We start from the raw sequence: 12,315 nt of genomic DNA on the forward strand, positions 1-12,315 counted from the left end.
ATAAAACATTAAAATAAAATAATAACATATCAAATAAAATCACAAAAAATATACTAATAAAATCAACTTAATATTATTTATTATATATTTAAATATATTTTTTAACTTTTTTATTTAAAATAAAAATAAAACCGTAAAAAATATTAAATTTAAAAGAAAAAACAAATTTACGAAAGAAAAAAAATAGGTTAACATAACAAAAACATGTCTACAAATAGTAAAAAAAACATTAAAAAAATTTAACAAAAAGAAAAAAAATAGTTTTACGAATTTTTAAAGTTGTAAAACAAAATATGAGTTCCGTTTTAAAAAAACGACTTTAAAGTCGTAAAAAAAAGTAACATTTACACTAAAATCGTACATATTTTTACAATTTCAGTTAAAAAGAATAATAATAAAATAAGTAGTAACAGGTGTTACTACTTCTGAGTTAGAAGTCCTAACACCTGTTTCAATTTATCCCGTTTTGGATAATTTTTTAAAATATATATTCGATTGGAAAATTGAATTTTTTTTTACCCCTAATTGATAAAAAAAACTCATAAGTAAACTCTTTTTCCCCTATTTTTACCTAATGTCAATAATATAAGATGTTGAATTTTATAATTATGTTCATAATTTTCTTTTTTATATATATAGATAGTGAATGAAAGGTAAATGTAATAATCTCCTATTCTTACCGATATTAATATAATGTTAATCTTATAATTATGTGGGCGGTTTTTTTTTATATATAGGGAGTGAGAGTTTGGTTTTATATCCATTAGAATATCAATAATATAATGTCCTTTGGCGGTTTTCTTTTATATATAGAGAGTGAGAGTTTGGTTTTATATCCGTTAGCGGTGAATTTGGCGGTGTCGGCGTTAGGAGCAATGTTTTTGCTTGAGGGAGGGGGTAATGGTTTGGGAATGGAAAGTGGGAGAGTGTGCAGTCGGAGTCGGAGTGAGGTTAGTGGAGTCAGAGTCGGAGTGAGGCTGGATGGACCTGTGCCCCTAAAAGACGACGTTTTGGAAAAGGAAGTGGTTTTCGAGCAGTGCGTGACGCGGACTCTGTCTCCGGCGTTGACATTGGAGGAGGGACTTGAGAAACTGAAGGAGGCTCTCCAAATCTTGAATTCTCCTTCCCCTTCTTCCCCTACTGTCCTAAGACCTTCACTTTGTTTTGCTCCCAACCCCACTCCTCCTCGGTCTTTCCTCTCATTTATGTTTCCAAGAACGACGCCGACTCTAAATCACTCTATGTCAATTTGGATGATCATGTGAGTCACCAGAAAGAAAGGTTCTTTTTGGTTTTTCATACCTCAGGTAAAGGTTCAACAATCTTATTGTCATTACTTTAATAACTTTAAATACTAATTCTTTAGCCGCTCCCAGATTGAGTTAGATGAGCTGGAAAGTGTTTCCATTCTGTCCATGACCCTTGCATGGGATGAATTTTCCTTCTCTACTTTTCAAGAAGCCCATTATTCGCTTCAAGATTCTCTAGACCAGGTGCCTGACATGCCTTTTTGATATCTTTTCTGTTTTTGTTGTTTTATTTACCATCATTCCCTGCTTCTATCATTTTTCATGTAATTTGGAATATTTAAAGTTAAATGGTCAATTCTTTTTTGCATCAGTTTTTACACCTTTGTGAATGAAAAAAGGGAATCTTTCATTATGGTTTGGTTGGGCCTTTCTCTTTGTTTCCTATAATCTAGAGGATCCTTATCTTCTTCTTGGGTTCTGAAAAAATAAAAGCATCAACTCCCTCCTGTATTTATGCTTGATGTTATTTCCTACGGTGTTGGTTATGTGTCATGTCTTGTCTACTATTGACACATGTAAATCCAAATGCACTAGAGCTGCCCTCAAAAAACTCAATTTGGTAGAAGATAGATCTATTCCAAGGGTATAAGCTCATTTCTTTCCTAATAATATGTAAGTTTTACTTGCAACTAGTTGTTACTTCCCTGAATTCCTTGTCCAAAAGTCAATGATGAATGTAACCATGGTTTTCTTGAACTGAGAAGCATATTGGGTCAACATTTTGTCTGAGTTAGTGTGTAAAGCAAAAGAACTAGTGCAAGCATACAAGCTTCAAAATGTAGTTAAGACTGCAGACAACTTCTGTTCATGTTTGAAGCTTGATAGAAACACAGATGTTAGCTATAGTAATATGAGGAAGGCTGCTTCTTGAGAAGATTTGACTGACAACTATTTATTCTGTCCTAAAGCTGTAGATCCTCAGTACAAGGATTTAAGGCATTTTCAGTGGCATTGGGAAAAGGGGGAGCCTGTCATTGTCAGCAATGTGCTTGAATGTACATCTGGTTTAAGCTGGGAACCGCTTGTCATGTGGCGTGCATTACGTCATGTAACTAATACCAAGCATGGCCAACATTTGGCGGAGAAAACAATTGATTGCTTAGATTGCACTGAGGTTTGCTTAATTTCCCAATCTTTAACTTTATTGACCTTGGAGAGCTTTTTACACAAATTTCATTCTTCACCTTCATTCTCATGAAGATTATGTTTAATTGTTTAATGTTGGTACTTATTTTAACTGGAACCACTGCAGTTATGGCATTTGGAGAATTATTTAATATTAGCAATTTTTATGTTGTTGAATTTCCTACATGTTTCCTGAATTCAGTAACTCCACCTTTTCTGGATTGAGACTTGAGAGTTATTTCAGTGCATTTAATATTGTCAGTTATTGAATTCCATAGAGTCATCAGAACTGAATGTTCTTGAAATATTTTGTGAAGTACTGAAAAATTACAATTTTTTGGTGGATGGTTCCACTTTAAGAAACAGTTTGTAGATGTTCTGCTATCTGGGTCATAAAGAGATACCGGCCTAAGGTGGAATGTTGGTAAACAAAACACACATTAGGGTGATAATTAGAAATCATTTTTCTGTGTGTAGTTTTTGTATTAGTCTCAAATTTTAAGCCCTTGTTTCATGCTTTATGCTGTCTCTCCATCATTCTCAAGAAATATGGCTAGTGTGATCAATTTATCCTGCTACCATCATCATCATATTCATCTTCATAGTCCTAGGTTTTGCTCCTTATCTTATCATCTTAGAAAATTTTATCTCAATGTTTGGCTGTTTCTTGTCCCTGCCCCATTTTGCTGTTTTTGCTTTGCCTGCCCAGACCTTTCTTGTTGCCCTTGCATCCTTTGGTATGTTTGTCTAGTTCTTAGACTTACAGCATCTAGCTGATGTTGGGTAAAATGTACTTTTTATTTTTTTTAGTTTGTTGAAAATGTTATTTTCGATTTGTACTCATTCTGTTTTTCTGTTTAGTAATCAGACTAGAGTAAATCATATCTGCTTTATTTTACTGATTTAGTAATTCTTTACTGCTTTTACTGGACTTGTTTATTCAGTTGCTGCTGATTTCTGCATTTCTCTTTTGAGGTATTGGTTAAATGCAGGGGGAAATTAATATCCACCAATTTTTTACTGGCTATACAAATGGTTGTAGGGATTGGCTTGCTTGGCCACAGATATTGAAATTAAAAGATTGGCCTCCTTCTAATTTATTTGAGGAACAATTGCCTCGTCATTGTGCTGAGTTCATATCTTCCTTACCCTTCAAGGAATATACTGATCCTCACAAAGGTTCTCTTAACCTTGCTGTGAAGTTGCCTAATGGTTCTCTAAAGCCAGACCTGGGGCCAAAAACATATATTGCTTATGGATTTCCTCAGGAGCTTGGACGTGGTGATTCAGTGACTAAGCTCCATTGTGATATGTCTGATGCAGTATGCAATATTTGCTTATTTCTTTCCTGGGCTGTTATTTTCAAGGATTTCTTCTAAATTATTTGAACTTTTTAAATAGATTTCATATTGGATGGTGTATAGTTTGTAGGATGTATAAAGTGTTGTCTTTGATAAGCCATTGCATTTCTCTGTTTTGTTTCTTATGAGTAGTTTGTGGCTTCAATTCCATGTCAGTTTTTAAGTTCTGTGCATTGTCTTCAATTCATAAACTCTCATTTGATTCTATATTTGACGAGTTATTTCCCTGGTTGTTATAATGATTGATTGATAATTAGAAAAACTACTCTTGTTATGATAGTAGAATCATCACATTAGTATGTTTAAGGACTTGAAATGAATGATGCCTTTGGCTTAGAGAAGGCTTTAATTTGCGTATATATACTTATGTCAGTTGCATAGATTTTCCTGATCAAACATTTGTTAGTGTTTTGTATATTTTGCTGTATGTGGCCCTGAGTGCATGCTTATCAATGAAGGAATTGAAGCATTTTTTTTTTAATAATTTGGCTGTTTTAGGTAAATGTGTTGACTCATATTGCTGAAGTGAAACTGGATTCTGATAAACTTACTGTCATTGAGAATTTGAAGCAAAAGTGAGAGAGTACAACCGGGAAATTGAGTGTATCCGACTAGACCGAGTTTCCCAGTTCTTACTGGTTCAGTGTTGGGTTGATTACATGGCACCGGGTTAGATGCATATCCGATTTGATGGTGAGATGATCTGATAAATATTACATATGCACCAATATTAATGCATGATTCTGATTTATTCTTTTGTTTAGTATTTGTGTATTGCTCCTGGATCTAGACCTTCCCCTGTTGCTGTTGCTGCTGCAAGTCACAAATTAATCACATGTATTTCATGCTTCGATGAGCGTTCACTTGCTTATCATGCTGTTGGATATGAAAGAGGATCTCACATTCCAGCAGTAGCCATTACATCATCAGGCACTGCAGTTTCCAACCTTCTTCCTGCTGTATGTTTCATTAATATTGCTTGTTTTACATGGATGTCCTTATTTTCATGAATTTATTTTAGGGTAAAATACATTTTTGGTCCCCCTATAATGCTCAATCTGCAATTTTGGTCTCCTAGATACTTTTATTTTTCACTCAATGTTTGACCATGGACAATCAATTAACGGTCAACTAACTAAAGAACCAAAATCGCTGATTTTGAAAAATAGGGGGACCAAAATTGCGGATTGAGCATTATAGGGGACCAATAGTGTATTTTAGCCTTTATTTTATTTTGAATGTGTGATGATTTATTAATTTCATTCCTGTGACTTGGTTTGTTGTCATTCTGTATGCCGTTGCTAATACATGCATTATTGGAGTTAAATTGGTTGCTTTGCTGGCTCTTTTTTTGCACTTAGTTTTTACTTTTATTTCCATCAACTTGATTTGTAGTTTTCTCTTAGAGTTTAATTCCCCTCAAGGTTTGAATTGTATTTGCTTTTAGAGTTTAATTCAAACTCACTAACTATGATAATAATCTGATCATAAATTATCGATTATGATAAGTGTATTGATTTTTATAATAATTATTTAAAAATCGTATCTAAAATAATTTTTTTAGAATAAATAATACATAGTAAATAATTTATGCACTGAAATTTTATAAAAACTTTTTACACTTTTATTTAATTATAAATTATCATATATAATAAGTTTGTTAACTTTTATAATAATTAATTTAATAATTTTTTATATGTCATCATTTCTAGTTAGTTGATTGAAAGTGTAAAAAACTTTTACACTATTATTTAATCACAAACTGTCATATGTGTGATAAATTTATTGATATTCATGATAATTATTATTAAAGTTATATGATAAATATTTCTAGTTGATTGATAATATAATTTTCTTGCACAAACAATGCACATGCCTATTAATTAACTCAATATTAAATTAATTTACAATTTTTTTTACATTTGACAGTATATAAAATAAAACTTATGCTTTTATACAAAAACATGAGATCCTTAATGCACGTTGGTTTTATATTTTGTTATATTGTGTTCATGTATTTTTTTATTTTTTTTTTATACAGTGTTCATGTATTCAATATACTTAAAAATGAAACACTTTCATGCATTCAAGTGTACCAAACAAAATTCCAACACTATATTTTGGAGAAATATGGTTTCAATGTGTATTCTTTTTTAAATTTGTAAGAAGAATTTATTACTGTTTATGGTTAATATGGGCTGATATATATTTTTCCTGTAGGGACTGCAACCTAATCTACTAACTACTACTGAACTCTAATGCAGGTCAAGTCTGATCTGGCTAAAAATATCCAATCATTAGAACCAAACTCTAAATGTTATGTCTTGTAATGAGTGATTCTCTTACACTCTGAAGTATAACAATTTTACCTTATAAGGGTTCAATTCAATCAAAGTAAAATGGAAAGCGTTTCCCTATTTATCAAATATGCTTATGTTTTGTAATGTTCTTCTACTAATATGTGGCGAGCTTAATCCAAAGTGATCTTTGTTTTGGAACTATCCAGTTGAATAGCAGCATATTTTCAGCCTTGAACTTTATATTTTATTTGTGACTATTCTTGTTTAAGAGTGGTTTATGAATGTGGTATTGATATTTGATGCACGATAACTGGCCTTCTGTCAGGTAAAGGTTCAACTTCTTATTGCCATTACTTTAATAACTTTAAATACTAATTCTTTAGTCGCTCCCAGATTGAGTTAGATGAGCTGGAAAGTGTTTCCATTCTGTCCATAAATACTAAACTAGCGTTTAGAATTCCTGTCTTGGGGCAAGTGTTCCTGAATTCTAAACGCTAGTTTAGTATTGAGTTTGAGGAATGAATACTGGTTTAAGTGCATGTTTTATGTCTCACCTTGTGCCTTTTTTAAACCATTTATTGACTACTTATTTTGTTCTCCAGACTGTTTAGGTAGGCGGTTGGGACCGAGGCTTCTTGGGAAGGTTGATGATTCAGGGGTAAATAACAGGTTGGTCAATGCTTTATTATTTTGGTTGTTTGTGCAAGATTTACATACAAAACTACTTCATACCAGGATCCTGTTGTAGAGGTAAATTAATTATTACCTTACATACATAACTATAGTTATTGATTATTATTTTGGTAAAACGTATTTGGCCGCCGTTCATGTTGTAATCATCCTTGAAGGCCAAACTGAACCCTAGCCTTCTCATCTTGTAAGCTTTCTTTTTTCCTCTCTCTTTGATTTTTCTATGTGTTTCGTTTTCCCCTCTCTTTGCTGCCTCTGTGGTTGGACATACAACATGCTTGCAGTGTTCAGTTAGTAGCTACTGAATTCTGATATTGATCACTTGCAATGTTCATGCTGCCTCTGTAGTTTTAGAGATATTTGTTATTATGCATAATTTATTTTTCTTTAAATTCATCAGATCTATCTTCTTTCCCTCACTCCTATGTTGGAAATAGAAGTCCTGTAAAGCTGTTTAATCTTTTTGCATGTTCCTGATTATGAGATGTATACTGAAATTATAACCTAGATTAACTATGAACGTGCTGATATAATCATCTTGAAATTGAAGATGACCATAGCAAGTTGTAATTCATTGTGATCAAGGATCATGTGAATGATTTGAATATTTCCTCTACTTCCAGTGAGCCCTGATTGTCTTCTCCAGCAAAGCTCAACTGTAGAAGATTCAATTTCATTCAAATTTTCTGATGGTATAACTGAATCAGTTCCATGCTCATACACTGAATTTGCCGAGCGACTGGTGCTGCGGCAGTATAAAAATTTACCTGACACAGAGGTAAGCATCATTCTTCCTTTTCAACATCAGCTTTCAACTTTTTATCATAATTCTTATCTTTGGTTGTTGATGATTAGGACTAATTTTATGACCAGTTTTTTTGGTTACTGGTGAAACTGTGGACTACTTTAAGAATTTGAATGACCTACTAATATAATATGTATTGTAAGACATTTTTCTGAAGGATTTGCTGATCCTTGTTTCGTTCATAACTAATGGAGCAGGTTAAAGAGTTCCATAGAAGAGATGGTTTCGAGGTAGCAAGTGCTGACAAGATGGCTAAGTCATGCATGGTTTATTTTGAAATGCATCTATCCCTAAGGAAAAAAATAATTACAAAAGCTTTTAATGGTAGTTATAGTATCTACAAGGAAACTTTTTGTAACTAGGTCTATTGCCTTTTTGTTTGAGTAACTGGACATGTAGGTACAATAATTGGTAATGAAGATATCGATAGTATTAGGTGGCCTGGTTCTGAATGGAGACGTCTCAAGGTAATCAGATTCTTTTCAAGTCTTTAGATTTAGTCACTTACACATGAAGACTTGTCAATTAGAAGCTCAAACCTAGGATTGGTTTGTTCTATATTTGTTTCTGATTCTATTTTGCGTTGTACTAGTTTTGAGAATTTCTTAATAGTTTGGTTTTAACTTTATCGAGGCAGCTACTTTGTTGTTGAATTTGTTGTTTGCTTTGGGTTAGGGGTTTTAAGGTTTTCTTGTTTTGTTGAGGTGCAGGGGAATTGATGATGTGGTGGTGAGAATGATGTATGGGGAGTAGAACTACCAGGAGGATTGTTGTTGTTGAAGATGACAAGAGAGCTGAAAGAGGAATGCCGAGCTTCAATTCTGAGTTACCCAATTCCAATTCATGGTAAATTTTGTCTTTGCAATAGTTATTGGATTAGGGTTTGCATATGTGGAGAAATCTTGTTAATTTGTTCAATCATTTTCTTTACTTTCTGCTGAATTTTCGTTGTGAATGCTTTGTTTTACTTATTAGTTGCTCACTTGTGTGGTACATAAGATGTTTGTAGTGGTTTTACATTGAGATGTTTTTATTAGCCCTTTAATGATGTTGGATGATACTTAGAATATTTATAACATTGTGATATTTGTGGTTGCTTGGTTTTCTTTATTTATGAATAAGGAATAAAATACTAAACGGGTGATACTTAGAATATTTATAACATTGTCGTATTTATGAACAGGGTTGAGGATGTTACAAGAGTTTGGGATCCTTGCTGACCAGTGACTAGGGTTGAGGATTTTACCAAGAGTCGAAGACCGTTGCTGCTAGAATGTATGCAGCTTTTCTTTGTAAATGAATTTGAGCTAGTTGTAAGATTGTCACAATAGTTTTCTTGGCTATAAGAATTTGTTGGTTTTGAGCCAATTCATGACCAATCATAATCTTCCAAGCTGAGAGGTAGTTGATTTGTTGTCTCTTTTGATGTGTAGGTCAAGGTAAAGAGAAACATTGTTAATTAGTATCCTTTTAATGTAAAAAAAAGGAAGATTTTATGTATAAGCGGAGCTTCACAAAGGTACGTAGCATTTATGATTTAACTTTTTGTTGGGTTGACTTGGTTTTCTTCAATTTTGTAGAAGGTACTAAGATGTAGGCATGCTAGATCCTTATTACTTGACTGTTGACTGTTCAAGCATTCTGGTAATATTGATTTCATATGGCTTATACTCATTTCAAGCTTTCTCGTAATACTCATTTCATAACGGCACTTAAAATTTTTTCAGTTGGATGGAAAGGCTACTTGTGTTTTACTTATTTCATATGGCTTATACTCAATTGGATGGAAAGGATACTTAATTTTTTTTGTTTTTCTACTCTACTCTAGGTCCATTCTAGGTTTCTCTTTGAGTCCTAGCTTGCTTTTGTGTGCTTTTCATTGCTTTAATTGTTGAATAATCCTTGAAAATTTGTCTTGTTAAAACTCTATTGGTTTAGCTTTCATTTCATTTTTTTTTGTCTTTGGTTATTGTTTGTCTCTTTGTTTCCTTGCTTGTGAGTTGTCATATAGGGAATTGGAAAGGAGGATTGATGTCATACCTTGAAGAATTTGAGTCAAGAAGCAAGGGGTCAACCACCTTAAGAGCTATTGGACTAAGAAGCACTCCAAATTGAGTGAAACACCAAAGATAGAATAGTCACCACAATTGAGGACTTTTTTTTTTTTGTAATTTTGTAATTGACAATTTGCTTTGCTTTCAAATTTTGTAACAAAAAGGCCTTTCATTGGAAGTAAGTTGGGAGCCTCCAATAGGTCACCTTACTTTCATTTGTGTGTAATAATTTTAGGCAATTTTCCCTTAGGATAGTGAGTGTTTTGTTGGGAACCTTAAATAAGGTCATCCAAACACTCTTAGGATCCGCCTAGTTTGCATTTCTTGCATTTTAATTTCTTGCTTACTTTCATACCTTATTTCCTTTACTCTCTATTGTCAAACTGCCTAGGTAGCTTGCCTTTTACCAATTAGTTTTTATCTTATCTTTCACACCTCTTTTAGTCTTTATTTTGGCTAGTTTCCATCATAGTTTCTTTTACCTTTTGTTTTCAAACCCCCAACAAGAAAGAACCATAATTTAGGAACCAACATGAGTCTTCATTCTTCATCTAGTGTTAATGGCGAGGGTTTTACTCCTAAGGACCCCTTGTATAAGATATTAGATGAGTTGAGATCCCTTAAGTTGTTGAAAGAAAAATAAGAGAGAAAAGAAAAAGGTAAAAAAAGAGTGGAAGAAATAAGTCAAGATGAAAGAGAGAAAATAAGAGAGGAAGAAAGAAGAAAAATAATGAAAGAAATGAAAAGAGAAAAACATGCCTCCTATAGTAGTCATGACTCTTGCAAGAGTTTAAGAAAAGAACTTAGCGTCTATTATAGAGGGCGGCATAGTTCACATACTAAACATCACTCCCAAAGAAAATAAAAGGATAGAAGGCCTCAAGAGGTTAACATTAGCCTCCCATATTTCCATGGAAAAGATAATGTTGAGGCCTACTTAGATTGGGAAATGAAAGTTGAACAACTCGTTGCCTGCCATCATATTAGCGAAGAGAGAAAAGTTCCATTGGCTACCCTTAGCTTTCAAGGGTATGCCCTCTATTGCTGGACTTCCCTTGTTAGGAAACGAAGGATTCATGGGGATCATCTACTAGAGTATTGAAATGATCTTAAGAGTGCCCTTAGGAAGAGACACATTTCCTCCTACTATGAAAGGGAGCTTATGGACAAGCTCCAAAGGCTTAGACAAGGGAGTATGACTGTTGAAGAATATAGACAACAAATGGAACTACTCCATTTAAGAGCTGGACTTATGGAGGAGGAAAGAACAAGCATAGCTAGGTTCCTTAGTGGGCTTAATATGGAAGTGAGGGACAAGGTTGAACTCCTTCCATATAGGGACCTAGATGAGCTAGTCCAACTTTGCATAAGAGTGGAGCAACAACTTAAAAGAAAGTCTTCTTCAAAATCTTATGACTCTCACTCTTATCCAAGGAAGGACCAAGCCCATGGAATTTTGGGGGCTCGACCTTCAAAACCCAAGGAAGATAAGGGTAAGACTGTAGAGAAATACACCCCTAAGACTAGTTTCCAAGAAAGGACTAGCAATATTAAATGCTTCAAATGTCTTGGGAGAGGTCACATTGCCTCTCAATGCCCCACAAAGAAAACCATGATCATGAGGGGTCAAGACATTTATAGTAGTCAAGAAGAGACTACTTCTTGCCCTTCCTCTAGTGGAAGTGAAGATGAAGTAAGGGGTGAAGAGTCTAGTGAGGAAGTCTACCCCCATGAAGAAGGTGACCTCTTAATGGTTAGAAGGCTCCTTGGAGGTCAATCTTGCGATCTATCTCAATCCCAAAGAGAGAACATCTTTCATACAAGATGCAAAATTTTAGATAAAACTTGTTCTCTCATTATGGATAGTGGATCTTGTTGCAATTTTTGTAGCACAAGATTAGTTTCCAAGTTGAACCTCACTATCATTCCCCACCCAAAACCTTATAAACTTCAATGGCTCAATGAGCAAGGGGAAATGATAGTTAACCAACAAGTGAAGATACCTTTCTCTATTGGGACATATAAGGATAAAGTTAATTGTGATATAGTTTCCATGGAGGCAAGACATATTCTTTTAGGAAGGTCGTGGCAATTTGATAGGAAGATCATTTACAATGGCTTAACTAATAAGATTACCCTCATCCATCTTGGCACTAAATTTGTGTTGCATCCTCAAACACCTTCACAGGTGGTCAAAGATCAACTAATTATAAAAGATAAGAGGGATGAGGAAGAAAAATTAGAAAAACAAAAGAAAAAGAAGGATAGTAAGGCCTTGTCTTCAAAGGCCAAGGGAAAGGAAAAAGAGGAAAAAGATTACTCCAAAAAGATTGTTAAGAAGGAAAATCATTTTGCAACAAAAGGTGATATTAAAATAGCACTCATTCTTAAACAATCTTTCTACCTTCTCCTATCAAGGGAAACATCCCTTAGCATTGCCACAATTCCTACATTTGAGACCTTACCCCTAAAGGTCCATGAACTCTTACATGAATTTGGTGATATATTTCCCAAAGAGATACCCCCTGGGTTACCTCCATTAAGGGGAATAGAACACCAAATAGATTTAGTCCCAAGAGCAAGCCTTACTAATAGGCCAGCCTATAGGACTAACTCTCAGGAGACTAAGGAGATAGAGTCTCAGGTTAAAGAATTGTTGGAGAAGTGTTG

The 12,315-nt window shown here is 33.9% G+C and overlaps 1 protein-coding gene and 1 long non-coding RNA gene across 2 annotated transcripts; both read left to right on the top strand.

Annotated features, from left to right (window-relative positions):
* Nucleotides 1–3,406: 3,406 nt before the first annotated feature.
* Nucleotides 3,407–4,912, top strand: LOC114424422 (lysine-specific demethylase JMJ25-like). The gene is made up of 2 exons (XM_028391265.1): nucleotides 3,407–3,757; nucleotides 4,295–4,912. Exons 1-2 carry the CDS (start codon nucleotides 3,422–3,424, stop codon nucleotides 4,373–4,375), a joined length of 417 nt encoding a protein of 138 aa, XP_028247066.1. The 5' UTR covers nucleotides 3,407–3,421; the 3' UTR covers nucleotides 4,376–4,912.
* A 1,675-nt stretch (nucleotides 4,913–6,587) lies between these two features.
* Nucleotides 6,588–9,482, top strand: LOC114424647. The gene is made up of 5 exons (XR_003669049.1): nucleotides 6,588–7,564; nucleotides 7,789–8,058; nucleotides 8,302–8,437; nucleotides 8,775–8,866; nucleotides 9,025–9,482. It is a non-coding gene; the product is annotated as an uncharacterized LOC114424647 (long non-coding RNA).
* The last annotated feature ends 2,833 nt before the right edge of the window (nucleotides 9,483–12,315 follow it).

This window comes from Glycine soja, chromosome 8, assembly GCF_004193775.1.
Source record: "Glycine soja cultivar W05 chromosome 8, ASM419377v2, whole genome shotgun sequence".
Taxonomy (NCBI): Eukaryota; Viridiplantae; Streptophyta; class Magnoliopsida; order Fabales; family Fabaceae; genus Glycine; species Glycine soja.

Bases quoted from the DNA above. Each gene is read 5' to 3' on its own strand.
- LOC114424422 (XM_028391265.1), top strand. From the start codon at position 3,422: ATGCAGGGGGAAATTAATATCCACCAATTTTTTACTGGCTATACAAAT. The intron at 3,758-4,294 runs GTATGCAATATT...TGGCTGTTTTAG, and splicing joins ATTGTGATATGTCTGATGCA to GTAAATGTGTTGACTCATAT.